The sequence below is a fragment of the Coregonus lavaretus genome (genome assembly GCF_964263955.1).
Source record: "Coregonus lavaretus genome assembly, chromosome: 40".
Classification (NCBI taxonomy): Eukaryota; Metazoa; Chordata; class Actinopteri; order Salmoniformes; family Salmonidae; genus Coregonus; species Coregonus lavaretus.
In genome coordinates this window covers 6,642,858-6,670,798 of record NC_140027.1, presented here as the reverse complement: position 1 = coordinate 6,670,798, position 27,941 = coordinate 6,642,858, and the positions used below count along the sequence as shown (strand labels likewise).

Here is a 27,941-nt window from a genome sequence, read left to right as displayed (position 1 = left end):
GAGTCGACACACTTGTTAACAGGGAGGGGCACAGGTACACTTTCAGTCAGCTTAATCACAGTGCTGACACCAACAGGGACACATACTAAAATACGCACAGGGAGTGTGTGTCTTTTCTGTGAGAGCGAGAGCGGAACAGAGAGTGTAAGGGGACCAGAGAGATTTGAGTTCTGTCCGTGGAGTGGAACTTCCACTCACCAAAAGATCCAGGATGTTCAAGAAGAAGGATAGTAATACCGTGAAGGTGTCCAGCAAGACCAGCAAGTGAGTCTTTAAGGAACGATAGCAAACTCGGTCCACCCTACCTCCTTCCTCCTTTCCTCTCCTTCTTCCTAAACTTGGATATGTTTCATATTTTTTTTGCTGTGTTGCCCTCTTTCTCATAGAATCCTCAGGAATCTCCTTTGTTTGTTTCATTCCTAACTCCTGGATAATGGAGATTGGAAGATAGATGGTTTACTGTGTGTTTTGTCATGTTGTTGTAGTCAAGAAGACAAACTTTGTTCTATGTAAATTTCACCCTATAGAAAAATATGAGTCACTTGAGCTTCCCTAAGGTTGATAATCAACCTTTACCTTTTGTTTTGTCTTGCACTGGGCATAGACAGCTTGGCACCAGGATGGTTGGTGTTTATGTTGAGGCAATGGAGACTGACGTTAATGGAGATGTAACCTATAAGTCTATGGGTGTTACACTGCTGAAAAGACTCCCACGAGAAAGAGATGGGAATGAAAATGCTTGAAGCGTGAATTCATGGAAAGTGTGTTAGTTGATCATTGTGATACTCAAATAGCAGGATGATCGTCTTCTAGTATCCATGCACTATTCCTGGACTACATTCAAAAACTTGTCATCGGTTTCCCTTTGCTCTTTCCTTTAAGAACACTGATTTAGTGAAAGGACTTAGCATGTCTCTACTTGGAAAGCTTTTAATGGAGTCAAGGAAAGTTAACAATTTAGGATTATTGGTACACAGCTCTCTACAGTTTGACAGTTCAAATGGGTCTTATCCACTGTGTCCTGAGCAAGAGGGAGGGAGAGAAGAAAGAGAGAGATGGAAGGGTTAGAGACCGAGATGAAAGATAGAGGTGATGACAATTCGGAGAGCGAGAGTGAGAAGAGTGCCACTGGTTTCACCCTGCCTCAGGGTCACTGTGTGTTTGATGGCCCTGCTGATCAGGGCAGGGCAGATAAGGCTTCTGTCTGTGCTGTTCAGCTGGTTTCTCCATGGCCTACAGGTGTTGACTCACCCTTTCGCCACGGTGGTGCAAATGGGATATTTAAAGGGAATGTCCTTGTCTGGTTGATAGACTGCACTGTGAAGAGTACTACAGTACAACTGTTGATGAAGTATTTAATCACAGTGAAAATACTTTAGTATAGTAGGCCTATCTTAGTTATGGAGGAGGGCATTGGGCGGCAGGTAGCTTAGTGGTTAAGAGCGTAGTGCCAGTAACCGAAAGGTCGCTGGTTCTAATCCCCGAGCCGACTAGGTGAAAAATCTGTCGATGTGCCCTTGAGCAAGGCACTTAACCCTAATTGCTCCTGTAAGTCGCTCTGGATAAGAGCGTCTGCTAAATAACTAAAATGTAAATGTAAATGTATTGGTGTAAAATGTATTTAATGTGTTTAAGGCGCATAAATAGTTCACCCAGTCCGTCGCCTGTAGAAGTTGTCATTGGAGGGATAGTGGTGTTTGAAGGGGAGGTTTGTGAGTCATGTAGTGCTGGTATTTAAAGGTTAGTGACTTATCACATCAGTGCTGGTATGGGTCCATAGGGGCAGGTTGACATGAAAACACGGATCTACGGATCACTGAATCTGTCATCTTATGCTGCTGGTACAAGCATATGTCATCTCATTACATCACAATACATGTTTTACTGTTGATAACAACACTTTAAATTCAAAATGGCTCCTTAGGTTAAAAGGAACATGGACAACAAGATTGGGGTCATCAATTGTAGTCAGTTCAGCAAATTCATCTTCACAGTCAAAATAGTGGACTATTTTCGACACATGAACTGAATATCACCTGAATTGGTAAAATGAATTGATCCCAACTCAGATGAACAGTTGTATTTTACAGCTTATCAGGCAATCTGAATAGCCTGGATTCAAAGCTGTGGAGAAGTATTCAGCACACTTCTAACCCTCTCTGGAGATCAATGCTCTACCTTGAGTACCCACTAGGTACCCCTGTAGCTCAGTTGGTAGAGCATGGCGCTTGCAACGCCAGGGTTGTGGGTTCGTTTCCCACGGGGGGCCAGTATGAAAAATGTATGCACTCACTAACTGTAAGTCGCTTTGGATAAGAGCGTCTGCTAAATGACAAAAATGTAAAATGTAGGTCAGCCGAGAGAGAGAGCAATACAGACAGTCACAAAGAGGGAGTGACAGAGAGACAAACAAATAGTTGTTATGGAGTGTTCAGCGTTTTGGGAATTCTCAGGTGGGGCAGTGGAAGTGATTCACCCTCCCGTTGATCCCAGGTCAACAGGAGGGTGGCACACTATTCCCTACATATTACACTACTTTTGACCAGAGACATGGCCAAAAGTACTGCACTGTGAAGGGAATAGGGTGCCTTTCGAGACTCCTGCTTGGTCTCATTTCAAGAGTGTTGTCTTATGTAGGGCCAGGGGTTTTTCCTGAACATGAAGAACTCAGTGCCCTAGTTATAGGTTCCAGAGTTCTTCTGGTCCTAGTCGTACAGCTTCACACACATCTACTCTGTCTGTGTCACTATCTATTCTTGCCTGTGGTTTTATATCTAATGATTTTGCATGTTAGGTTTTGTAACTGAATAGCTTACACAAGGATAATGGCCTCAGCATCCATCTTAAATGTTTAGCACCTCAACCTTGACCTGCATTGGTCACTTAAATCAAGGACAACAACTGCAGTGCTCGTAAATGGTCCAAAACTAAAAAATGATTCAGACAGAGTTTCCATTTCCACATTCCTCTCTCTGCCTCTTTCCTTTTTGTATTTTGTATCTTCTTTGCTATTGATCTAAATCTTTATTCTTTAACTTTTGCCCTCTTAACAGGCCCACAACCAACGACTTGGCCTTGGTGATTGCGCGCATGCAAAGTAATTCCGACCAAGTGGAGAAAGATATCCTCCGGGCCGAAGAGCTACTTGCTGTGGTGAGAACACACACTCACAGTCTCTCTCTTTCTTACTCTAGAAATAATAGTGTGTCCATGGACTCAATTCTGGCCACTAACCGTTCTCGTCTCACCTACTGTCTTCATCCCCATTGCCATGTAGGACGCAGAGAGTGAGAAGAAGAACCTGCCCCTCCAGCACCAGAAAGTGGTGGCAAACAACCTGTCTGAGGCTGAGGGCCTGCTGAATGACCTCTTCCTGGATGTGGACAAGGCCAAGAAGTACAAACACCCCCAAGGCAGCGAGATAGAGAGCGAGTAAGTGACCTTTTATAGGCCCAACCCACTGTGCACAGACGTCAATTCAACGTCTATTCCACGTTGGCCACAGCATTTCAATGAAATGACGTGGAAACAACGTTGATTCAACCAGTGTGTTCCCAGTGGGATATCCCCAAGCCATAAGACTCCTAACAGCTAATCAAATGGCTACCCGGACTATTTGCATTGTCCCACCCCCTCTTTTACGCTGCTGCTACTCTCTGTTTATTATCTATGCATAGTCACTTTAACTCCACCTACATGTACATATGACCTCAATTACCTCGACTAACCTGTGCCCCCGCACATTGACTCTGTACCGGTACCCCCTGTATATAGCCTCGCTACTGTTATTTTACTGCTGCTCTTTAATTATTTAATATTTTTTACTTATCTATTTTTTACTCAACACACATTTTTCTTAAAACTGCATTGTTGGTTAAGGGCTTGTAAGTAAGCATTTCACTGTAAGGTCTACACCTGTTGTATTCGGCGCATGTGACAAAAAAAAGGTGATTTGATATATCTTATGAACACTGATATCATTTGGGCTCTTCAGCTGCTTCAAAAAGATGAGTCTTTACCATAAATCCATCTTTCCCTTTAAGACATTTGATCATTGGGGGATACAGTAAAGGTCCAGCTGCATTTATTGACTAAAACGTGCCAGTTCCCTTTGTTATCATGCTCATGCTGAACATACTAAACGTCTTTTCCCCTCCCTCCCTCAACCTTTGGGTCATTCCAGTGTCAAACACCTCCATGACCGTTGGCTGAAAGACTGTGCCTTCTACCGGGACATCTATGAGCCTGTCAACGATGTGGAGCTAATGCCCAGAATCGACTGGGCTTCAGTGCTCAATCAGAAACAGGTAAAATTAAGTGTCCTCTTCTTCTTTGGCAACTAACTTAAGACCAAGCCTCCCTATTGTAAACATCCTTATAAAATAATGGTTCTCATCCCCTTGACAAACTGTTCTGTTGACCAATCCAAGCTGAAATGTGCATGCAATCCACCTTCCTTCAGTTGTACTATATATTGACTGACTTGGTTAAAACAACAGTACACAACACAACAACTAACACAACAGTACACAACGTTCAGTTCATCATTATCCTAAAATACCCCATAAGAATGCATACTACCACAAAGCCTCTTTAGTTTTCTTCTGAGTGTAATTGTGTCCGTGACTGACCATACCCTTCTGTGTGTCTGTCTCTCAGAGGGAGGTGAACACAGAAGAGTATGGGCCCACCATGGCTGACCTGAAGAAGCAGATCGCTGCCCACAACATCCTGCACAAGGAGATCGAGGCCTACAGCTCCCAGCTCAGCACCAGCTCCACCAGCACCAAGGTAACCCCTTCAACTCTCTCATCTCCGTGACGACTAATTCAAGGGTTCATGGATTGAATGGATGTATTTGAAAACGTCTTGTAGCTAGTGAACATGACAACAATTCATTTGTGTTTCAGGAGGAGTATGCTCCCATCAAGAAACAATACAACAACCTTTTGGTAAGTCATAGTTGTCATATGGGTACTATGAGATACAGAGGAGGCTGGTGGGAGGAGGTATAGGAGGACAAGCTCATTGTAATGTCTGGAATGGAATAAATGGAACAGAGTCAAACGTGGTTTCCATATGTTTGATGTGTTTGATACTGTTCCATTTATTCCATTACAGCCATTACAATGAGCCCGTCCTCCTACAGCTCCTCGCACCAGCCTCCTCTTATGAGATCGGTGGGATTTCACTTTCGATCTTAAAAGTAATTGTAACATATGTTCTCTTTTTGGTGTGACTCTTTACAGTTGTTATATAATATTGTTATATCCCCACAGGACAATTCAAAATGGCGGCACCACTACCTGAGCAGTCTGTATGACTACATGCAGGGCTGTAACAAGGAGCTGGCCTATCTAGGAGACGAACAGGACAAGATCCTGAAACAGGACTGGAGCGACCACATGTTGGATCCTCCGGATGTCCGCAGACAGTATGAGGTGAGAGACCATCTTAGGGGTCAAATAGAGTGTCATTCGATGTCAATGGACTTAATATAACAACAAAGTATGAAAATGTTGCTTGAGGAGGTGCTTCATACGTTTCTGGCATGGATGTACATTTAGTTTTCCATTACTGAATGAGCCGTGTTCAGTGACATCATATTACATTTTTTATCTCAATCAGAACTTCAAGAACAACAGCCTGCTGTCCCATGAAAGCGAAGTGAACAAACTCCAGGATGACGGAGATCGACTCATTGAACTAAAGCACCCGGCCAGCACCACAATACAGGTACATGCCAATAACCAATAAAAACTTGTCTTCAATCAAGAATCAATCACTCTTCCATAGATTAGACTTCTACATTTAGGTCCACCAAGTTTAGAATGTTCCTGAAAGATATAGAGATTTTCCTTTACGTGATGGCTTCATCTTTATACTTGTTTCAGGCTCAGAGAGATGCTTTGCGGAATGAATGGCAGAAGTTCCTTAACCTGTGCATCTGCCAAGAGACCCATCTGGATTATGTTGAGGATTTCAAGAAGGTAAATGTCACTCAGAATACATTTACAAGGCTTCTTAGTATCTACATCAGTTTAGAATAATATTCAGACTTCTGTCTTTCTGGTCAGAATGGAAAGGGTATCTTCTGTTTGGTTTTGAACCAGAAATGTCCCTAACCACATTACTATAGACATTCATACTGCAGCATGATCAGAAACCTGGATAGGTCAAAGATACTGTATGTGAAAAAGATGCCATGTTCTGATGTTTTGTCTGTCTGTGTCCCTGTTCAGTACCAACTAGATGTGGAGACACTATCGGAGTCTCTGAGTGAACTCAACTCTAGCCTGAAGAAAGTGGAAGGTATAACTGGGAGGAGCGGCTCAGCGATGACTCTGCAACTGGAGGTAAGATAAGATATCGTTTATTAGTCCATACTAGATGGACATTTGTCTTCTACTGTTTTCCCAACCCCGCCGATACACACACACACACACACATACACAAATATAGGTAATGCCAGGATTTTAACACTGATAATCTATTGTACATCTGGATGCAATTCCAGTCTCATTGACGCTTCGGTGTTAACTTGCGCAGTAAACTTTCAACACACCCATGAATCATAAAAATGCTACATTGCATTTCATATTGTAAAAAATTAAATAAAACTCATGCTTTTACCTCTGCATATTTATTATCAATAAAAAATAAAATAAAACATTTTCAAGACCATAATTTTTTCTAAAATGTCAATTTTGGGGCTTTAACAATAGATAAATAAATGGTAGTCTGTGTGTTAACACTTCACTTCTAAAGACATTATATTTCTTTCACACATTATCCAACGTTATCATGACATTACCCTACTACATTATGTAAATAATGTGAAGAAAAATTGTTATGCCGAAATGCAACGCAGGTGGTCCTAATTCCCCAATTTCACCCCCCGCCCCTCTCTGTCACTCTCTCTTTCTCTTTCTTTCTCCATCTCTCTCTCTCAGGCAGAGGAGAGCACAGTGCAACGTAACGAGCAGCTCCTGGCTGACCTGAGGAAGAGGAGCACCACCATCGCCCCCCTCAAGCTGCGCCGCTACCCGCCCACCAGGTCCACCACCGTGGAGTCCCTCTGTGACTGGAAGACTGAGAAGGTATGACCAGCTGCTCTGACCTCTCACCTTTTAACTTTGACCCTGTCCTGGAGCCTCCACCACAGGTTACGGTATAAAGTCAAAGCGGGTTCGAAACCTCTGTAGAATCTTTGATGAAGTTACTGAGCAAGGACGTGACTGCTAGAATAGAATAGAATGCTCTACCACTACACTGAGAGGTGTGTCAAGGCATGTAACGTAATGTAGGCCCATGTAAACATCACAAAACCAAACATTACTTTGACTAGGGAACTCACTAAATTAAATTAAAGTTCCTAGATACCTCAGTATTGGGCATTGTGTTTGAAAGATGGAAAGGAATATTTACATGTGATCCATTCTGAGGAAAGTTCTCTCTTTGTGTTCTTTTAGGCTGAACTCACTCGAGGGGACAAGTTCACCCTCAAGTCGAATTCAGACGTTGAGAACTGGGATGTATTGAACAGCAGTGGGGCAACCAAAAGCTTTCCAGGGGTCTGCTTCCTGATCCCACCACCTGACCCAGAGGCCATTGCCACCGTAGACCTGTAAGCAACAGGAGAATATGTCATTTATGTCAATTATATGACATGCATATGGACAACAATATGTCAATTTTGTGGTTTTTGTGCATGTGTGTATGTGCGCACAGACATGGTGATGTGCTTGACGACATCAAGAAGAGGAGGGCTGTTTATTTAGGCACAATGAAGGACAAGATCCGTTGTGTCGAAGAGAGACCTGTATACACAGGTGAGAAAAATGTGCTCTATTAATCCCAATACCTCAAAACAAAGCCTTCCAAATAACTCTGAAACTGCTACTGTTACTGTTATGATCATTAACTGTAAATAAGGAGAAATGGCTTCTCTAACTTTTGATTCAATTCATCACATCATGTAAACCCCAAGCCAAAGTGTATTTATGGGACATTAACTAAGGCTGCAGCTAAAATGGCACCCTATTCCCTACATAGTGCACTACTTTTGACCAGAACCAAAAAGGCACCCTATTCCATATACTGTATAACGCATTACTTTTGATTAGGCCAGATTATCATTGCCCTGTGCTCCCCACATAGCCCCTCCATCCAACCCTAAAGCTAAAGCCGTGGCTGGTCAGCTGGATAAGATGGATGAGGACCTGGTCAAAGCCAAGCAGGGCATGCTGAGCCGTCTGAGGGCCCCGCTGGACCGCAGTGACCCCACCACCGACCTGGCCAAGAGGCTGAAGGAGCAAGAGGTGAGAGAGAAAGTCTTGTTTTTAACTTTATTGAGACAGATACAAGTGGAAACGAGCAGGGAGAGAGAGAATAGCGGTGGAGCCGGGATTCGTACCCACGCTGGGGGGTGATATGTGTTGCAGGCCACATTACCCACTAGACCAGCCTCAGGCACAGTCTAAGGGGACATCCGAAATGGCACCCTATTCCACTACTTTTGATAGATAGAACGCATGTCTACCAGCCATTGTAACTGTACAATATATCTTCATGCTGGTAAACTAGCTAAATCTGAATAATTTTAGATTGACATTGATGGATTCGCGCCTCCTAAAGATGATGAGGACAACGATGATGAGTCTAATGACTATGGCGATGATGATGATGGTTATGATATTGTTGGTGAGGATGGTACTGATCCTAATGATACAGTGGTTGTATCTCTTTTAGAAAGCCGCAGATGCTCTGGCGGCTATGGAGCAGCCGAAGTTGGAGAAGGACGCCTCCAAAGGCCTTGCAGCCAAACTTCAAGCTACCAAGGACAAGCAAGATGGCATCGCAGCCCTGGCCGACCTATTTAACAAGAAGTACGACCATTTTACAAACATACATTATCACCGATCACCTGTCTTAGCGATATGATATTATCAGAAAATAGAATCAAACAACAAATCTTGCTGTTTCAAAAAAATAAATGTTTATGACATTTCTTCTATAGGGCTAATGCATCTCTGAACCTGGAGAAGCAGATCAAGAAAGTGGACGGCATCGTCTCTGGCTTTGAGGAAAAGCTGAATAAGGATGGCCCTATCCCAGATGCCCCCGATGCTATTCAGGCCCGCACCCAGGAGATCCAGGTTGGTGGGACATTACCAGTGCACCCTATTCCCTATATAGTGAAATACTTTTGACCAGGGCCCATTGCCTACACTGCCTTGGATTAGCCATTGGACACACCTCAACTTTCTTAAGAGAACCAAATAGATTCTACAGTATCCTTGAACAAATTGGACCAGAGAATACCCTAGTAGTTGACTTAAAGTAATAAAGGACTATGTCATTTGACTGCACATTTCAGTCATCCCTTGTAATTTAGCTAAAAGCACACCACCAGGACACATATTCATCATATCTGTTCTCTACAGAGTCTGCGTAAGGACGTGGCAGGCTCTCAGGATGAACTGAAGAAGCTGGGCCAGGACCTGGAGACCAGCCAGCAGCTGTGTAGTTCCCTGCAGCAGGGCTACCAGGAGTACTGCCCAGACATCCATCGCCAGGGGACCCAGGTCAAACAACTACAGAACCGCTACTCTAATGTCAACAACCAGCTGAAGGAGAGGTGAGCCCAGGGCCACTTTGTCTGTTAGCTAATGTTGACTACACACACCATGTCTGCAAATATATGGTATCAAAATAGTCCATTAGTTTGCTCGAACGTCAGATGAACAGAATACTTGTTTTCAGTTTGTCGTCATGAAAGTGTTTTTCATTGCGTTTTTCTATCGTCTCAGAGAGGGCCTCTTGCAAGAGGCTGCAGGCAAGAACCAGGAATTCCAGAACACAAGCAAATCTCTGAACTACTTCCTGAAAAATCTGCCCGACAACAAGATCAGCCCCAGCGATGACCTATCACAGGTCAACTCCAAGCAGACCTCCCAGAAGGTCAGTTTGTTTGTGTGTCAAGAAGCTCTGAAATTGTTGGCGATATTCTTTAAATATCATTGTAAGACACATATTTTGCAATCAAGTTTAATTTTGTAATTGTTTATTCCCCCCCAACCTACCTACACCTTTATTGCAGAGGGTGGTGGATGACATCAAGAGGAAGGGAGACGACTTGGACAGAGTGGTTGACCTTTCCCAAGATTTGCAGAATATCCTCAATGTAAGACTCTGATTAAGTTACATTATCCTACTGCATCATGATAAACCTTTTATTTGTGTAACAGATATTTAAATATTTGGATATTGAATAATAACATCTTAATTTCAACTGCTTGTGCAGGAATATGAGGTCAACACTGACAAATACAGCAGCACCCTTGATAATGTGGGAGCCAAAGATGCCAAAAAACGTCACACCTCCACCCTTGCTGATACTGTGCAGAACCAGGTAATGCATAAAGAATGGAAGTCAGTAGACACAAATTACATTAATGTTCATCCACTTCTATGCAGACCAATGTAGGGCGCATCATGTTTTCCTGCATGTTTTCTTGAGCACTGTGAGCTGAAGGCTTCTTTGTGTATTACAGGAAAAGGCTTTGGTGAACCACTATGCTAAAACGTCAGCTGAGAATGACCAGCTGCTCAGTCAGATGGGCTTTGCTAAGAACCTCATCGCTCAGGTGAGTTGGAAAATCTAGCTGCACATAACTTATTTCCCGCTGCCAAGTTTGATCAATTGAATGTGTTTAGGATACAGACAAAAAAATGATGAAAAGGTTTAAGTATTTTCCCTGAAATTGCTTTTAAACCTATGCTTTTTTGTTTACTTTTTGCAGAAACATGAGAAACAATCCATAGAACCAACCATAAAACCAACCATAAACATAAAGAGCCTGCAGCAAGAGTTGAGTGCGGAGCACGATAGACGCAGCCGTGCTGAGACTGACGTGGAAACATTCAAGACCAGGATGCTATCTCTGAAGAGCCGTAAAGGGATGTATCGAGTTGAGGAGAAGGAGGTGCTCGAGTACTACCGCGACCCTAAACTGGAAACCGACCTAAAAGATCTGGAGGACCAAATCCACAAAGAGGCCTTGAAGCGCAGCCGTACCCAGGGTGAGATCGAGGGTGTGAAAAGCAAAATCGCCACTGTTGGGGGCGACCTTAAGTGCATCAAGCCCAAACTGGTGACTAGAGAGGTGACTGAGTTTGAGAGAGATCCTCAGTTGGATGTAGAAGCCTCCAAGTTAAAAGATGAGATCGGCAAGATAAAGGATGAGGTTCGAGTAAAAGAGGGAGAAGTAATTCAACAGAAGACAGAGGTCACCATTCTGAATGCTACAAGACCCAACATCAGGGAGAAGGTTATGAAAAAGGAGGTGATTCGATTGGAGAAGGATCCAGAGATGCTAAAGGCTGTTAAAACGTTTGAGAAGGAAATCGCAGATGAAGGCAACAAGAGCAAGACTCTGAATGACGAGATCTTCCAAACGAGGAGCCAGATCAATGCATTGGAGAGGATCATTCCCACCATTCAGCCCAAGGTGGTCACCAGGGAGGTGAAGAAAGTCGAACAGGACCCTGAGCTCATCAATGAATCCAAGAGGCTTCGATCAGGCCTAGAGGAAGAGAAAATTGAGACAGACTCTCTGGTCAGGGAGGTCTCTCAGCTCAAAAGTCGCTATAGCGAGGTGGGGCAGTGGAAGTCCAAGGTCGAGCTCAAGGAAATCGTCAATGAGATCTACCGCATAGATCCACAAACAGAGTTGGAGATAATGCGTCTGAAGAAAGATGTTCAAGACTTGAACAAGCAGCGTTCTGACTTACAGGATCAGATCACTCTGGTCATGGTCGATCTGGAAGCCCTGCGTTCCAAGAAGCCAAAGGTGGAGCTGAAGGAAGTCATCCAAGACGTGGTGAAAGAGGAGAGGAGCCCTGAGAACGAAAGAGAGATACAGAGGCTCAATGATCAGGTGAACCATCTGCACCGTACTTACAATAATGTAGAGGACCAGATGAACCTCCTGAGAAAAGAGAGGGACGAGTGGAAAGCAGAAAAATCCAAGGTGGAGACAAAGCTTATGACCAAAGATGTCTTCAAGTATGAGGATGATCCGCTCTTGGAGAAGGAGGCAGATCGGCTGAGGAAGGAGGTACGCGAAGAGCAACAGCGTCGCCGTACCACTGAGGAGATGGTGTTCGACCTACAAAACAAGTACATCCTGCTGGAGAGACAAAAGCCAGAGGAGAAGGTGGTGGTGCAGGAGGTGGTGCGTCTACAGAAGGACCCCAAGCAGATAGTTGAGCATGATAAGCTTGGCAGGAGCCTGGATGAGGAGGTTAAGTCTCGCCGGCAGCTAGAGCTTGAGATGCAAAAACTTAAAACCTTAGTGGAGGAGAAGGAGAGCATCCTAAAGCAGAGTGATGAACATCAGAAGAAGATTAAAGTGGAGTCTGAACTGAAACAGATCAAACTGCGCATCAAAGAGCTGGAGAATGCCCCACCGCCCGTCGAGGAGAGTATCGTTGTCGAGGAAGTCCTGAAAGTTGAGAGAGACCCCAAACTGGAGAGGATGACCAACAGTCTTCGCTCAGACATGGACAAGGAAACCAATGATGTCCTGCATATTCAGAGAAACATCAGGAACACAAATGTCAAGCTTGAGCTCCTTCAGCGAGAGAAGGCCATAGAGAAGACAGTGTACAAAGAGGTGATCCGGGTGGAGAAAGACCAGGCTGTAGAAGCAGAGAGATACCGCCTGAAGAGCCTGGTGTCTCAGGAGAAACATGCCAGGCAGGACCTGGAGGAAAAAATCAAAGAACTTTCTGACAAACTCAACCGACTGAGTGGCACTCAGTCAAGCACTTCTCGGGAAGAGACAAGTCTCATTCTGGCCAGGGACACCTTGCAGAGGGAGAAAGACAACCTCACCCGGGAGCTGAAGAAGTTGGTGTCTGAAAGGCAGGACATCAGTTTATCGTTCCAGCAGCAGACCAAGCTGATGAGCGAGAGAAGCCAGATTAACAGGCAAAAGAGCGTCAAGATGGAGTCTGACGTGCAGCGTCTGGAAAGGGAGATACTGGACGAGAAAGACACCATCCACCAGAAAGACAACACCATCAGGGAACTCCAGAGGGACAAGGAGAAGGAAGACAATACAGAGACCCGGAAAAGGGAGACCAACGTCTCCACTAAAATCACCATCTTGGACCCTGATACCGGCAAAGAACTATCGCCATATGAAGCCTACCTGCAGGGACAGATCGACCGTACCCAGTACATGCATCTGCAAGAGCTGGAGTGCGATTGGGAGGAAATTACTTCCACAGGACCTGATGGGGAGACCTCTGTGCTGCAGGATCGCAAGAGCGGCAAGCAGTACTCTATCAAAAATGCCTTGAGAGACGGCAAACTGACCCAGTATGATCTGCAAAAATACAAGGGTGGAAAAATGCCCATTTCAGAGTTTGCCCTGCTTGTCGCAGGTGAAAAAGAAAAACAGCCCAAGTTCAACTCAATCACATCAAAGCCAGCATCCTCGCTAAAGTCGTCCCCTACTAGCAGCGCCCCTGTTCCTGCCCTTGCCCCTAAGGAAATATATCCTATCGCTGGTGTAATTGACACAAACACAGACACATGCTTCTCCATACGCAGTGCTGTGGCCCGCAAGCTGATCGAAAGCGGCACGGCACAAAAGCTGTTGGAAGCACAGGCTGCTACAGGGGGCATCGTTGACATCAGCAACAAGGAGAGATACTCAGTCCACAATGCAGCCGAGAGGGGCCTCATCGATTCGAGCCAACTGCAGAGACTTCTCAACGCCCAGAAAGCCTACACTGGCGTGGAGGACCCCATGACCAGAGAACGCCTGTCGGTGGGAGAGGCCGTCCTGAAAGGTTGGATGCCCAAAGAAACTGCCCTGCGTTACATGGAGGTGCAGCACCTGACAGGAGGGCTGGTCAATCCCAACAACACGGACCGTGTTGGCATACAGGAGGCCATTGGAGCCAAGATGATTGACAGCACCATGATGAGAGAGCTTCTGTCCGAGTACAACTACGCCAAGGAAATCGTCGACCCCACAACAAACGATAAAATCAACTACAAGCAAGCGATGGACCGCTGCAAGACAGATCCTCTGTCTGGCCTGCTGATGCTACCTGCTTCCTCCAAAGTGTCTGACAGCAGCTACACCCCTACATACAATTCTCATCGATTCTCTTCTAGATAATAGACCTGTTAACAGTGTGCTTGGAGGGTATTCTTGTCTCTAGGGTGATTTATATGAAGTCAAATTATATTGTATAAACTTAAATATCAATACTACCCAGAATGTATAATTTAATTTTGTCTGAAAATACTGCGTAGCTCACTGTAAGGTCATAATTGTTGCTGCTGAGTTGCTTTTGTTTACCAAATTAGTTTGAAGTGGGCAGAATTTACTTTAAAAAAGGAAAGTTTTATGTTATTTGTTTATCCTTGATATTATTGTTTTACTAGAGATGATGGGACTTGGTGCAATGTTATTTACTAAATTTTGCTTGTTTATTTCTTATTATTATTATGTCTTATTATTTCCCTGACACTGATCCTTTTAAATGCAACCTTGATACTGTATCAATAAAATAATTATTCATTAAAGATTATATTGTCAACATGTGTTTGCTTCTTCAATTTCAACACAATAGAAGAATTAACTACAAAAAAATTAAGCAACACGATAACACACCTCGTCCACAAATACATCTAATATTAAATCAAGAATAATTTATTTATGTTTCTCACAAAGATAAATTTCCAAGCTACATATCAGTTTTCATTCACAAATGTAACCATTCATAAATGGCCACATCAAACATTCTCTCTGATCTTAGATTAGCTACAATAATAAATGTAAGTATGCATTTTCTTGACCTACTTTATACACCTGCCAAACACTGTCAGGAGGAAGAGGGTGTCTTCCAGAACTGATATCGTATGACAAATAATGGCAGGACTTTACAGTGCACCAGAACAAGCAGCTTTTATGTATCAATCAGGACTTCCTCAGAAGTCTTTTTATAGCACAATCCATTCTAAATTAGCTAGAGGCACAGTCTCATAATCCTTGACATCCCCATGTAATCAGCTATTTGGGCAAATATCCCAACCATAATAAAATCTGACCTTTTGACACAATCCATCTGAGGTATAAATGAGGTCATATAAACATTACAACATTCAATTCAACCTGGTTCATAACTTTCCACCAGTAGCACTGTATCAGTGCACGGTTGTGACTGATTAATTCTTATTGGGGTCCAGGTCAGGGAGGAGCATCTCCCTTGCTCTCCATCCTCTCTCTGAAGTAGCTCCTCTGTTCATTGACAGCTCTCTGTAGCAGGGCTAGGTTCACCCCATCTACACAGTTCAGCACACGGGCACGGACCATCACACCATCACCTCCTGTGAAGAGATAGATAAGTGGGACAGTGGGTTTTGGGAGTTGCAAAGCATATAACCAAATAAAAACCTAATCTTACCCTCTGAATTTTCAATCTCCCCCACAACTAGGTACTGGGCTCCAATGATGGGTTCAAAGGGTTCCACAAATGTAGTCTGAACAACAACTTGGTGCTGTGTTGCTGCATTCTGGGCAGATAGTGTAGCCTTCGATTCCTCTGGTTGGTAACTCACCAATCTAAAAAATTAACTTGTCTGTTAGCCATGCAATCCAAAAGGGATAACAAATAATTTTTAAAAAACTATTATTGACTATTATTAGGTATATTGTGTTAAAGACAGTACCAAGGGAGGCTGCTGAGGGGAGAACGGCTCATAATAATGGCCGTAATGGAGCAAATGGAATGGCATCGAACACCTGGAAACCATGCGTTTGATGTATTTCATACCATTCCACTGATTCTCTTCTGTCATTAACACGAGCCAGTTCTCCCCAATTATGGTGCCACCAACCTCCTGTGGTAGACACACTCCTCACCTTCCAAATGTTCTCACTGAGCCTCCCTCCTTGACTGCACCAGAGTTGACTTCCCAAGGGAAATGAAAGACTGCAGGTGCTGGAAGCATCTTCTCAAGAAGTTATCAAACGGTAAAATAGGCCAAATACTATAAAGATCCCAGTTGTGTGTTTTGTCAGTTCATGTCGGTAGTATTTCACAACGTCACATAACGTGATTTCTTTTTTATCCGCCCCCTCTTGTAGCGTTCAGGAAGTTGTCAATAATTGGTCAGGCTCCCAGTTATTGCAGTGCTGAACTTGGTTCCTATAGGCCCAAGGTTATACAACTCACATTTTTATTGCAACAAGCAACGTGGTCTTTTGCAAGGGAAAATACATTTATTTCGCCATGAATCCTGACATAACTAGAGAGCGTGAGAACGCTACATTTAACGTGGAGAAACTCACACATATTCTGGACGGTGGCATCGAGAAGACCAAAAGAAGAAGAGAAATTGGTAAGGTTGGAATGTCTTGTAGTGTCTCGTGTGTGTAGCCTCTTTGGTTGCAAGGTAAAGCATCATGAAACAAGTGTAAACAAAACATTGAACTAGCAGCTAGCTAGCTAACAAAACAAGTTGATAGCTAGCTAGCTATCCAACATTAGTTAAGGTTGGTTATACATAGCCTGGGCAGCCGATAGTGGTCGCTAGATCTGCACGGCCACTATCGGCTGCCTGGGCTAGGTTAACAAGTTAGTTATCTATCTGTTGTAACAGTAGTTATAACTAGTCAGCTGTTGTTTATAATTGTGAGCCAATGACAAGATGAAGACCAATTTTTGCATTCATTGTAACTGTGCATGCTGTTTACGAAATGCATGCTGTTTGTGTAAAAACAAGGCTCTGATTTGTGCATTGTCAGATAATATAGCCAGCTAGCAGCAACCTTGCTAGCTAGCAAGTTAGATTAGGGTCACTTGACCCATTCATATAGCTACAGTCGTTGGTTGACCCACTGGCTATTTGTATAGTGAAGGTTGACCCCATGCAGGATTAATTATGGCATCATATAAAAATAAATAAGACAGATGATATGGGGTGTATTATGTTGTAGATAGAAATGTAGCTAAGGATATTAGACACAATTATTTATCCAATGGTAATACTACACAATCTGCACATAATGTTCGACCTAGTCTCGCATTGCCACCCTTCCAAAATCCCGTCTTGTGTGAGAAGCCTGGGTTTCTGAGGCTATGCTCCACTCTGATGTCTTAATCCCCCAATCTTCTCTATCCCCCACAGAGTCACTGGTGATCAGTGACCCAGACTTCCAGAGTGAGGACCTCAACTTCCTGTCCAGGAGCGAGCGATACAATGCCGCCGCGAAGAAGAGTGCCCAGATGATCCTGAAGCTCAGAGAGTATGGCATCTCAGACCCTGAGGAAATCTACTGCTACAAGAGGTAAGGCTGGGACACAGACCTAGGCCAGCTACCTGCTATGGGCGGCAGGTAGCCTAGCAGTTAAGAGCGTTGGGCCAGTAACCAAAAGGTTGCTGGTTTGAATCCCGAAATCAGCCGATATACCCTTGAGCAAGGCACTTAACCCTAATTGCTCCTGTAAGTTGCTCTGGATAAGAGCGTCTGTTAAATGACGTCAGTGTAAATGCTATGGACCTGCACATCACATCTAGATATGGAAAAATAAGTATAGGATTTTGTCCGTAGAGTTGTCTTCCTATCAGCTAACCTGTTAGGTGTAATGACCGATGCAGGTGAAAGGTGAGGAAATAAGGATCATTTGGGCTAGTTTCGTTGTTTACAAGCAGGATTTGGTTTCAATGGACTGTATGAATTCTGTAAGGGTTTGGGATGATCAAAGCAAATGTAATGTATCCCGGTATTCTCCTCTCATAACTCCTTCACACATTTCATGGATTTTCTTGACATTTCACAGAAAGTTCTAATAGTAAACACAGTGTGACAAACATCAATTAGTTGTTTATCATGCTTGGTTTGAAGTGCAGATAGCTGTATTGATGTTGCTTTGGACGCACTGAAGCAAAACGCAGCATTCGCTGAAATTACACAAACAGTCTCTAAGCCTTTCACCTATATGCTAAAGTCTTCTCAACATCCCATGCAAATGTATTGCCTGCTATTAGCCCCATGAGTAATTGCATTGTCATGCTATGAGGAGTTTGTTGGTGTCTTCCTGATCAGTCTGTATTATCTATGGTGAAGCAATAGGAATGTTACGGTACTTTTTGCACTGTTATAGTGTTGCCTATGGGGCAAGACCCTGGTACTCTGCAATGTGGCTACAAATGTTTGTGTGTGTGTTAGGGATGTGCATGCTTATTCAAATATTAGAATATCAGAACGGACGTTAGTATTCGAATACTTGTGAGTCATATTTTTTGTCACATGCACAAGTACAGTGAAATGCTTAACTTCAGAGCTCTACCCAACAGTGCAGTAATAGAACAAAAATAAACGCAACATGTAAAGTATTGGTCCCATGTTTCACGAGGTGAAATAAAAGATCCCAGAAATTGTCCATACGCACAAAAAGCTTATTTCTCTCAAATTTTGTGAACAAATTTGTTTACATCCCTGTTAGTGAGCATTTCTCCTTTGCCAAGATAATCCATCCACCTGACAGGTGTGGCATATCAAGAAGCTGATTAAACAGCATGATCATTACACAGGTGCAACTTGTGCTGGGGACAATAAAAGACCACGTGTATGGCGTCGTGTGGGCGAGCGGTTTGCTGATGTCAACGTTGTGAACAGAGTGCCCCATGGTGGCGGTGGGGTTACGGTATGGGCAGGCATAAGCTACGGACAACAAACATAATTGCATATGGATGGAAAATTGAATTCACAGAGATACCGTGACGAGGTCCTGAGGCCCATTGTGGTGCTATTCATCTGCTGCCATCACATGTTTCAGCATGATAATGCACGGCCCCATGTTGCAAGGATCTGTACACAAATGTCCCAGTTCTTCCATGGCCTGCATACTCACCAGACATGTCACCAATTCAGCATGTTTGGGATACTCTGGGTCGATGTGTACGACAGTGTGTTCCAGTTCCTGCCAATATCCAGCAACTTCGCACAGCCATTGAAAATGAGTGGGACAACATTCCACAGGCCACAATCAACAGCCTGATCAACTCTATGCAAAGGAGAAGTGGCGCGCTGCTTGAGGCAAATGGTGGTCACACCAGATACTGACTGGTTTTGTCATCCATTCCCCTATTATTATTATTATTATTATTATTATTATTATTATTATTATTATTATTATTATTATTATTATTATTATTTATTTTTGACCAACAGATGCATATCTGTATGCCCAGTCATGTGAAATCCATAGATTAGGGCCTAATGAATTTATTTAAATTGACTGATTTCTTTATATGAACTGTAACTCAGTAAAGTCTTTGAAAATGTTGCATTTTATGTTTTTGTTCAGTATAGTTTCAAGTTACAACGTGCACAGGATAAAACGGGTGTAAAACAGGACAGTGAAATTCTTTGAGAGCTCTTTCCCAACAATGCAGTGATAATAATAGAAAATAGAATAAAAAATAAAAGTATGAATAAAAACCACACAAGAACTATGATGAGAGTTAAAGAACACGAGAATGCAATTATACAATATACAGTGCCGGTACCTTATTCAATTTGCAGGGGTACTGGAGTGGTTGAGGTGGGTTTATACATAAAAAGTGACTGGTAGTAAGATACTACTGAGTGTACAAAGCATTAGGAACATTAGGAACACCTTCCTAATATTGAGTTGCAACCCCTTTTGACCTCAGAATAGCCTTAATTCGTCGAGGCATGGACTCTACAAGGTGTCAAGTGTTCCACAGGGATGCTGGCCCATGTTGACTCCAATGTTGTGTCAAGTTGGCTGGCTGTCCTTTGGGTGGTGGACCATTCTTGATAAACATGGGAAACTGTTGAGTGTGAAAAACCCAGCAGCGTTGCAGTTCTTAACACACACAAACCGGTGCGCCTGGCACCTACGTCCATACCCCGTTCAAAGGCACTTTAATCTTTTGTCATGCCCATTCACCCTCTGAATGGCACACATACACAATCCATGTCTCAAGGCTTAACAATCCTTATTTAACCTGTCTCCTCCCCTTCATCTACACTGAATTGAAGTGTATTTAACTAGTGACCTCAATAAGGGATCATAGCTTTCACCTGGTCAGTCTATGTCATGGAAAGAGCAGGTGTTCCTAATGTTTTGTACACTCAGTGTACACATACACATTGCTGAAAAGTGACTGGTAGCAGGAATATATAAATACTTGTAATGGTAATATACTAATGGTACAGTGCCCTCTGTAATTATTGGGACAGTGAATAATTTTTTCTTCTTTTAGCTCTATACTCCAAAAGTTTGGATCTGAGATCAGACAATGACTGAGGTTAAAGTGCGGACTGTCAGCTTTAATTTTAGGGTATTTATTTATTTTACTTTTACCTTACTTTTTTTCTCCCCAATTTTCGTGATATCCAATTGGTTGTTACAGTTTAGTCCCATCACTGCAACTCCCCTACGGACTCGCGAGAGGCGAAGGTCGAGAGCCATGCGTCCTCCGAAGCACGACTCTGCCAAGCCGCACTGCTTCTTGACACACTGCTTGCTTAACCCAGAAGCCAGCCGCACCAATGTGTTGGAGGAAACACCGTCCAGCTGGCGACCAAAGTCAGCTTGGAGGCTTTTTGCTACTTTAATACGCATAAGTGAATTTGTCACAATACATTTGCTCCCCTAAAATTGGGGGGGACTATGCACAATTAGTGCTGTAATTTCTAAACGGTTTACCCGAATTGGTAGAAAATACCTTCAAATTAAACCTCAAAGTCATTGTTTGATTTCAAATCCAAACTTAAGAGGAAAAAATGCTTCACTATCCCAATAAATACGGAGGTCACTGTACATGTAAACAGGAGTATTAGTGACCAGTAGTGGGATAAATATACTGAACAAAATATAAATGCAAGAATTTCAAAGATTTTACTGAGTTACAGTTAATTTAAAGGAATAGGTCAATTGAAATACATTCATTAGGCCCTAATCGATGGATTTCACATGACTGGGAATACAGGTAAGCATCTGTTGGTCAAATATACCTTAAAAAAAAAAAAAGGTAGGGGCGTGGATCAGAAAACCAGTCAGTATCTGGTGTGACCACTATTTGCCTCATGCAGTGCGACACATCTCCTTCGCATAGAGTTGATCAGGCTGTTGATTGTGGCCTGTGGAATGTTGTCCCACTCATTTTCAATGGTTGTGCGAAGTTGCTGGATGTTGGCAGGAACTAGAACACGTGGTCGGACAAGTAGATCCAGAGCATCCCAAACATGCTCAATGGGTGACATGTCTGGTGAGTATGAATTGTGTACAGATCCTTGCGACATGGGGCCTTGCATTATAATGCTGAAACATGAGGTGATGACTGCGGCTGAATGGCACGACAATGGGCCTCAGGATCTCGTCACTGTATCTCTGTGCATTTAAATTGCCATTGATAAAATGCAATTGTGTTCGTTGTCCATAGCTTATGTCTGACCATACAATAACCCCACCGCCACCATGGGGCGCACTGTTCACAATGTTGACACATCAGCAAACCGCTCACCCACACGACACTATACACGTGGTCTGTTGGACGTACTGCCAAATTCTCTAAAACAACGTTGGAGGCGGCTTATGGTAGAGAAATTAACATTCAATTCTATGGCAACAGCTCGGTGGACATTCCTGCAGTCAGCATGCCAATTGCACGCTTCCTCAAACCTTCTGTGGCATTGTGTTGGGTGACAATATTGCACATTTTAATCCATGCACCTGTGTAATGATCATGCTGTTTAATCAGCTTCTTCATATGCCACACCTGTCAGGTGGATGGATTATCTTGGCAAAGGAGAAATGCTCACTTTTTATTTTTTTATTTTTTTTATTTCACCTTTATTTAACCAGGTAAACCAGTTGAGAACAAGTTCTCATTTACAACTGCGACCTGGCCAAGATAAAGCAAAGCAGTGCGATAAAAACAACAACACAGAGTTACATATGGGGTAAAACAAAACAAAGTCAAAAATACAACAGAAATACATATAATATACAGTGTGTGCAAATTTAGCAAGTTATGGAGGTAAGGCAATAAAATAGGCTATAGTGCAAAATAATTACAATTAGTATTAACACTGGAATGATAGATGTGCAAGAGATGATGTGCAAATAGAGATACTGGGGTACAAATGAGCAAAATAAATAACAATATAGGGATGAGGTAGTTGGGCGGGCTAATTTCAGATGGGCTGTGTACAGGTGCAGTGATCGGTAAGGTGCTCTGACAACTGATGCTTAAAGTTAGTGAGGGAGATAAGTGTCTCCAGCTTAAGAGATTTTTGCAATTTGTTCCAGTCATTGGCAGCAGAGAACTGGAAGGAATTGCGGCCAAAGGAGGTGTTGGCTTTGGGGATGACCAGTGAGATATACCCGCTGGAGCGCAGACTACGGGTGGGTGTTGCTATGGTGACCAATGAGCTAAGATAAGGCGGGGATTTGCCTAGCAGTGATTTATAGATGGCCTGGAGCCAGTGGGTTTGGCGACTAATATGTAGTGAGGACCAGCCAACAAGAGCGTACAGGTCACAGTGGTGGGTATTATATGGGGCTTTGGAGACAAAACGGATGGCACTGTGATAGACTACATCCAATTTGCTGAGTAGAGTGTTGGAGGCTATTTTGTAAATGACATCGCCGAAGTCAAGGATCGGTAGGATAGTCAGTTTTACGAGGGCATGTTTGGCAGCATGAGTGAAGGAGGCTTTGTTGCGAAATAGGAAGCCGATTCTAGATTTAACTTTGGATTGGAGATTCTTAATGTGAGTCTGGAAGGAGAGTTTACAGTCTAACCAGACACCTAGATATTTGTAGTTGTCCACATACTCTAGGTCAGACCCGTCGAGAGTAGTGATTCTAGTCGGGTGGGCGGGTGCAAGCAGCGTTCGGTTGAAGAGCATGCATTTAGTTTTACTAGTGTTTAAGAGCAGTTGGAGGCTACTGAAGGAGTGTTGTATGGAATTGAAGCTCGTTTGGAGGTTTGTTAACACAGTGTCCAATGAAGGGCCAGATGTATACAAAATGGTGTCGTCTGCGTAGAGGTGGATCTGAGAGTCACCAGCAGCAAGAGCGACGTCATTGATATACACAGAGAAAAGAGTCGGCCCAAGAATTGAACCCTGTGGCACCCCCATAGAGACTGCCATAGGTCCAGACAACAGGCCCTCCGATTTGACACATTGAACTCTATCTGAGAAGTAGTTGGTGAACCAGGCGAGTCAGTCATTTGAGAAACCAAGGCTATTTAGTCTGCCAATAAGAATGCGGTGGTTGACAGAGTCGAAAGCCTTGGCCAGGTCAATGAAAACGGCTGCACAGTACTGTCTATTATCGATCGCGGTTATAATATCGTTTAGGACCTTGAGCGTGGCTGAAGTGCACCCATGACCAGCTCGGAAACCGGATTGCATAGCGGAGAAGGTACGGTGGGATTCGAAATGTTCGGTGATCTGTTTGTTGACTTGGCTTTCAAAAACTTTTGAAAGGCAGGGCAGGATGGATATGGGTCTGTAACAGTTTGGATCTAGAGTGTCACCCCCTTTGAAGAGGGGGATGACCGCGGCAGCTTTCCAATCTCTGGGGATCTCAGACGTTACGAAAGAGAGGTTGAACAGGCTAGTAATAAGGGTTGCGACAATTTCGGCGGCTAGTTTTAGAAAGAAAGGGTCCAGATTGTCTAGCCCAGATGATTTGTAGGGGTCCAGATTTTGCAGCTCTTTTAGAACATCAGCTGTCTGGATTTGTGTGAAGGAGAAGCGGGGGGGGGGCATGGGCAAGTTGCAGCGGAGGGTGCAGAGCTGGTGGCCGGGGTAGTGGTAGCCAGGTGGAAAGCATGGCCAGCCGTAGCAAAATGCTTGTTGAAATTCTCGATTATTGTAGATTTATCGGTGGTGATAGTGTTTCCTAGCCTCAGTGCAGTGGGCAGCTGGGAGGAAGTGCTCTTATTTTCCATGGACTTTACAGTGTCCCAAAACTTTTTGGAGTTAGTGCTACAGGATGCAAATTTCTGTTTGAAAAAGTTAGCCTTTGCTTTCCTAACTGCTTGTGTATATTGGTTCCTAACTTCCCTGAAAAGTTGCATATCGCTGGGGCTATTTGATGCTAATGCAGTACGCCACAGGATGTTTTTGTGCTGGTCAAGGGCAGTCAAGTCTGAGGAGAACCAGGGGCTATATCTGTTCTTAGTTCTATATTTTTTGAATGGGGCATGTCTATTTAAGATTGAGAGGAAATTACTTTTAAAGAACAACCAGGCATCCTCTACTGACGGAATGAGATCTATATCCATCCAGGATACCTGGGCCAGGTCAATTAGGAAGGCCTGCTCGCTGAAGTGTTTTTGGGAGCGTTTGACAGTGATGAGGGGTGGTCGTTTGACCGCGGACCCGTTACGGACGCAGGCAATAAGGCAGTGATCGCTGAGATCCTGGTTGAAGACAGCGGAGGTGTATTTAGAGGGTAAGTTAGTCAGGATGATATCTATGAGGGTACCCATGTTTACGGATTTAGGGTTGTACCTGGTAGGTTCGTTGATAATTTGTGTGAGATTGAGGGCATCTAGTTTAGATTGTAGGATGGCCGGGGTGTTAAGCATATCCCAATTTAGGTCACCAAGCAGTACGAACTCTGAGGATAGATGGGGGGCAATCAATTCACATATGGTGTCCAGGGCACAGCTGGGGGCTGAGGGGGGTCTGTAGCAAGCGGCAACAGTGAGAGACTTATTTCTGGAAAGGTGGATTTTTAGAAGTAGGAGCTCAAACTGTTTGGGCACAGACCTGGATAGTATGATAGAGCTCTGCAGGCTATCTCTACAGTAGATTGCAACTCCACCCCCTTTGGCAGTTCTATCTAGACGGAAAATGTCACTAACAGGGATGTAAACAAATGTATGCACAAAATTTGAGAAATAAGCTTTTTGTGCGTGTGGAACATTTTGTGATCTTTTATTTCAGCTCATGAAACATGGGACCAACAGTTTAGATGTTGCGTTTTATATTTTTGTTCAGTATAGATAAATACTAATGGTAATGGCAATCAATAATCAATGGACAGCAGCGTAATGGAGTAATCTGATCAATAATAATTTTTGCAGCAGCGTAAGTTGTCTTAGTGGTTAGGGACCTGTGGATGGTTATAGTCTGTTTGTCGGAGCCTTGATGCACCGGTACAGCCTATTGGACGGGAGCATGGAGAACAGTCCATGTCTCGGGTGGCTGGAGTCCCTGACAATTTTTCGGCCCTTTCTCAGACACTGCCTGGCATGTACATCGTGGATGGCTGGGAGCTCGTCCCCAGGTTTGTGCTGGGCAATCCGCACCACCCTCTGCAGGGCCTTCCGGTCACGAGCGGTGCAGTTGCCATACCAAACGGTGATACAACCAGTCAGGATGCCCTCAATGGTGCAGCTGTAAAAGTTTGTGAAGATCTGAGGGGCCATGCCAAATCGTTTCAGCCTCCTGAGTGAGAAGAAGCGTTGCCATGACTTCCTCACGACTGTTCTGGTGTTAGGGGCCCATGTTAAGTCCTCAGTGACGAGGACACAGAGGAACTTGACGCTCTTGACCCGCTCCACTACGGCCCCTTCGATGTGGATGGAGGTGTGCACCTGCCCCTGTTTCCTGAAGTCCAAGATCAGCTCCTTTGTCTTGCTGACGTTGAGGGAGAGGTTGTTGTCCCCACACTACCAGGTCTCTGACCTCCTCCCTGCAGGCTGTCTCATCGCCGTTGGTGATCAGGCCGACCACAGTCGTGTTGTCAGCAAACTTAATGATTGAGTTTGAGACGTGCGTGGGTCACACAGTCGGGGATGAACAGGTAGTACAGGAGGGGGCTAAGCACATACCCCTGGGGGGGCCCTGTGTTGAGGGTCAGCGTGGCGGAGGTGTTGTTGCCTGCTTTTACCACCTGGGGTCGACCCGCCTGGAAATTTTAACACTGAAAATTATTTTTTCTAAATTAAATTCTAATATGTGACATTGTTACATACAAGGATATACCATGACATTTCAAATTATTCATTTAATAAAAAAAACTTTTCAGTGTAGTTTTAATGACGTGTGACATATAAAAAGATTAGTAGCCTTCACGTGTGTAGCTTGTTGTTTTGTTTTATGTTGGCCAATCAAAGCGGCAAAGAGGCTGGATCTGTAGCAAGTGGAGAGAGAACTCACTAATGCAATGGAAGATGTAATAAAATAATGGAATTAAAAGTGAGCGAAATGAGAAGTCGTAGGCTATAATGAGCAAACAACAGGTAGGCTGTTTTTATCTATTTTATCTTTTATTGTATAATAAAGCCTATCACCCAGCTGGAAAAGAGTAACGGTCTGACTAGGCAATATTTTTATCAGCCATCTTCCTCTGTCTGCTCCATTCTGATCACACACACAAGGCCCCTCCGCAGCTGCAGCAATAGAGCGCCAGCCTCTCTCCCTTGCGCAGCAGTGCTCAGCTTTAAAAACCAAACGTAAAAAAAAACACATGTATTTCGGATATCCGACAAGTTCATGATACTATTCGAATAATGAAATTATTTCAAAACTCCATCCTTAGTGTGTGTGTGTGTGAGTCATGGAGTACTGCTGCAGGACAGCACGATCTCTCTAGGCAGAGCAAAGTTCACAAAAAGATTACAACTGTCACAGGCTACGCTATGTCCTACCTTTTCACTTGTTCAAACTGCCAATTTGCCTTGTCAAATATGTTTAGCCTTAAATAGCCCAAGTCAACTATAAAATATATTTTATATTTGAGATTCTTCAAATAGCCACCCTTTGCCTTGATGACAGCTTTTTACACTCTTGGCATTCTCTCAACCAGCTTCATGAGGTAGTCACCTGGAATGCATTTCAATTAACAGGTGTGCCTTGTTAAAAGTTAATTTGTGGAATTTCTTTCCTTTTTAATGCATTTGAGCCAATCAGTTGTGTTGTGACAAGGTATACAGAAGATAGCCCTATTTGGTAAAAGTCCATATAATGGCAAAAACAGCTCAAATAAGCAAAGAGAAACGACAGTCCATCATTACTTTAAGACATTAAGGTCAGTCAATCCGGAAAATTTCAAGAACTTTTAAAGTTTCTTCAAGTGCAGTCGCAAAAACCATCAAGCGCTATGATGAAACTGGCTCTCGTGAGGACCGCCACAGGAATGGAAGACCCAGCGTTACCTCTGCTGCAGAGGATAAGTTCATTAGAGTTTTTTGATTCCAACTGCTGTGTCTTTGTGAGACGCGGTGTGGGTGAATGGGTGATCTCAGCATGTGTATTTCCCACCGTAAAGCATGGAGGTGTTATGGTGTGGGTGTGCTTTGCTGGTGACACTGTCTGTGATGTATTTAGAATTCAAGGCACACTTAACCAGCATGGCTGGTTTGGGCTTAGTGGGACTATCATTTGTTTTTCAACAGGACAATGACCCAACACACCACCAGGCTGTGTAAGGGCTATTTTACCAAGAAGGAGAGTGATGGAGTGCTGCATCAGATGACCTGGCCTTCACAATCACCCGACCTCAACCCAATTGAGATGGTTTGGGATGAGTCGGACCGCAGCATGAAGGAAAATAAGCCTACAAGTGCTCAGCATATGTGGGAACTCCTTCAAGACTGTTGGAAAAGCATTCCAGGTGAAGCTGGTTGAGAGAATGCCAAGAGTGTGCAAAGCTGTCATCAAGGCAAAGGGTGGCTATTTGAAGAATCTTAAATATAAAATATATTTGTTTAACACTTTTTTTTGGGGTTACTACATGATTCCAGATGTGTTATTTCATAGTTTTGATGTCTTCACTATTATTCTACTATGTAGAAAATAGTACAAATAAAGAATAACCCTGGAATGAGTAGGTGTGTCCAAACTTTT

General features: G+C 43.6%; 3 protein-coding genes across 4 annotated transcripts in view; 2 read left to right on the top strand and 1 right to left on the bottom strand.

Annotated features, from left to right (window-relative positions):
• The first annotated feature begins 8 nt into the window (after window positions 1-8).
• On the top strand, window positions 9-14,623 carry LOC311113495 (envoplakin-like). The gene is made up of 22 exons (XM_084156724.1): window positions 9-264; window positions 3,054-3,153; window positions 3,278-3,432; window positions 4,184-4,307; window positions 4,660-4,791; window positions 4,911-4,952; window positions 5,280-5,441; window positions 5,629-5,736; window positions 5,895-5,990; window positions 6,243-6,356; window positions 6,954-7,100; window positions 7,473-7,627; window positions 7,732-7,832; window positions 8,161-8,321; window positions 8,752-8,888; window positions 9,020-9,158; window positions 9,447-9,640; window positions 9,813-9,963; window positions 10,103-10,186; window positions 10,307-10,414; window positions 10,557-10,649; window positions 10,806-14,623. Exons 1-22 carry the CDS (start codon window positions 212-214, stop codon window positions 14,199-14,201), a joined length of 5,952 nt encoding a protein of 1,983 aa, XP_084012850.1. The 5' UTR covers window positions 9-211; the 3' UTR covers window positions 14,202-14,623.
• A 567-nt stretch (window positions 14,624-15,190) lies between these two features.
• Window positions 15,191-16,099, bottom strand: ten1 (TEN1 subunit of CST complex). Its single transcript, XM_084156958.1, has 3 exons — window positions 15,951-16,099; window positions 15,493-15,650; window positions 15,191-15,415 (listed from the first exon to the last, which is right to left on the bottom strand). Exons 1-3 carry the CDS (start codon window positions 16,037-16,039, stop codon window positions 15,276-15,278), a joined length of 387 nt encoding a protein of 128 aa, XP_084013084.1. The 5' UTR covers window positions 16,040-16,099; the 3' UTR covers window positions 15,191-15,275.
• A 123-nt stretch (window positions 16,100-16,222) lies between these two features.
• Window positions 16,223-27,941, top strand: part of LOC311113673 (peroxisomal acyl-coenzyme A oxidase 1-like) — a 32,073-nt gene continuing 20,354 nt past the window's right edge. The window contains exons 1-2 of one of the 2 annotated variants that reach the window (XM_084156956.1): window positions 16,223-16,429; window positions 17,219-17,378. In XM_084156956.1, the coding sequence (XP_084013082.1) occupies window positions 16,321-16,429; window positions 17,219-17,378 (269 nt within the window). In that variant the 5' untranslated portion in view covers window positions 16,223-16,320. The remainder of the gene's footprint in view (window positions 16,430-17,218; window positions 17,379-27,941) is intronic. The other variant, XM_084156957.1, reaches the window with a different exon arrangement.

Bases quoted from the DNA above. Each gene is read 5' to 3' on its own strand.
- LOC311113495 (XM_084156724.1), top strand. From the start codon at position 212: ATGTTCAAGAAGAAGGATAGTAATACCGTGAAGGTGTCCAGCAAGACC. The intron at 5,737-5,894 runs GTACATGCCAAT...TACTTGTTTCAG, and splicing joins CGGCCAGCACCACAATACAG to GCTCAGAGAGATGCTTTGCG. The intron at 8,322-8,751 runs GTGAGAGAGAAA...TATCTCTTTTAG, and splicing joins AGAGGCTGAAGGAGCAAGAG to AAAGCCGCAGATGCTCTGGC.
- ten1 (XM_084156958.1), bottom strand. From the start codon at position 16,039: ATGCTTCCAGCACCTGCAGTCTTTCATTTCCCTTGGGAAGTCAACTCT. The intron at 15,651-15,950 runs GTGAGGAGTGTG...TTAATTTTTTAG, and splicing joins TCAGTGAGAACATTTGGAAG to ATTGGTGAGTTACCAACCAG. The intron at 15,416-15,492 runs GTAAGATTAGGT...ATCTCTTCACAG, and splicing joins GGAGATTGAAAATTCAGAGG to GAGGTGATGGTGTGATGGTC.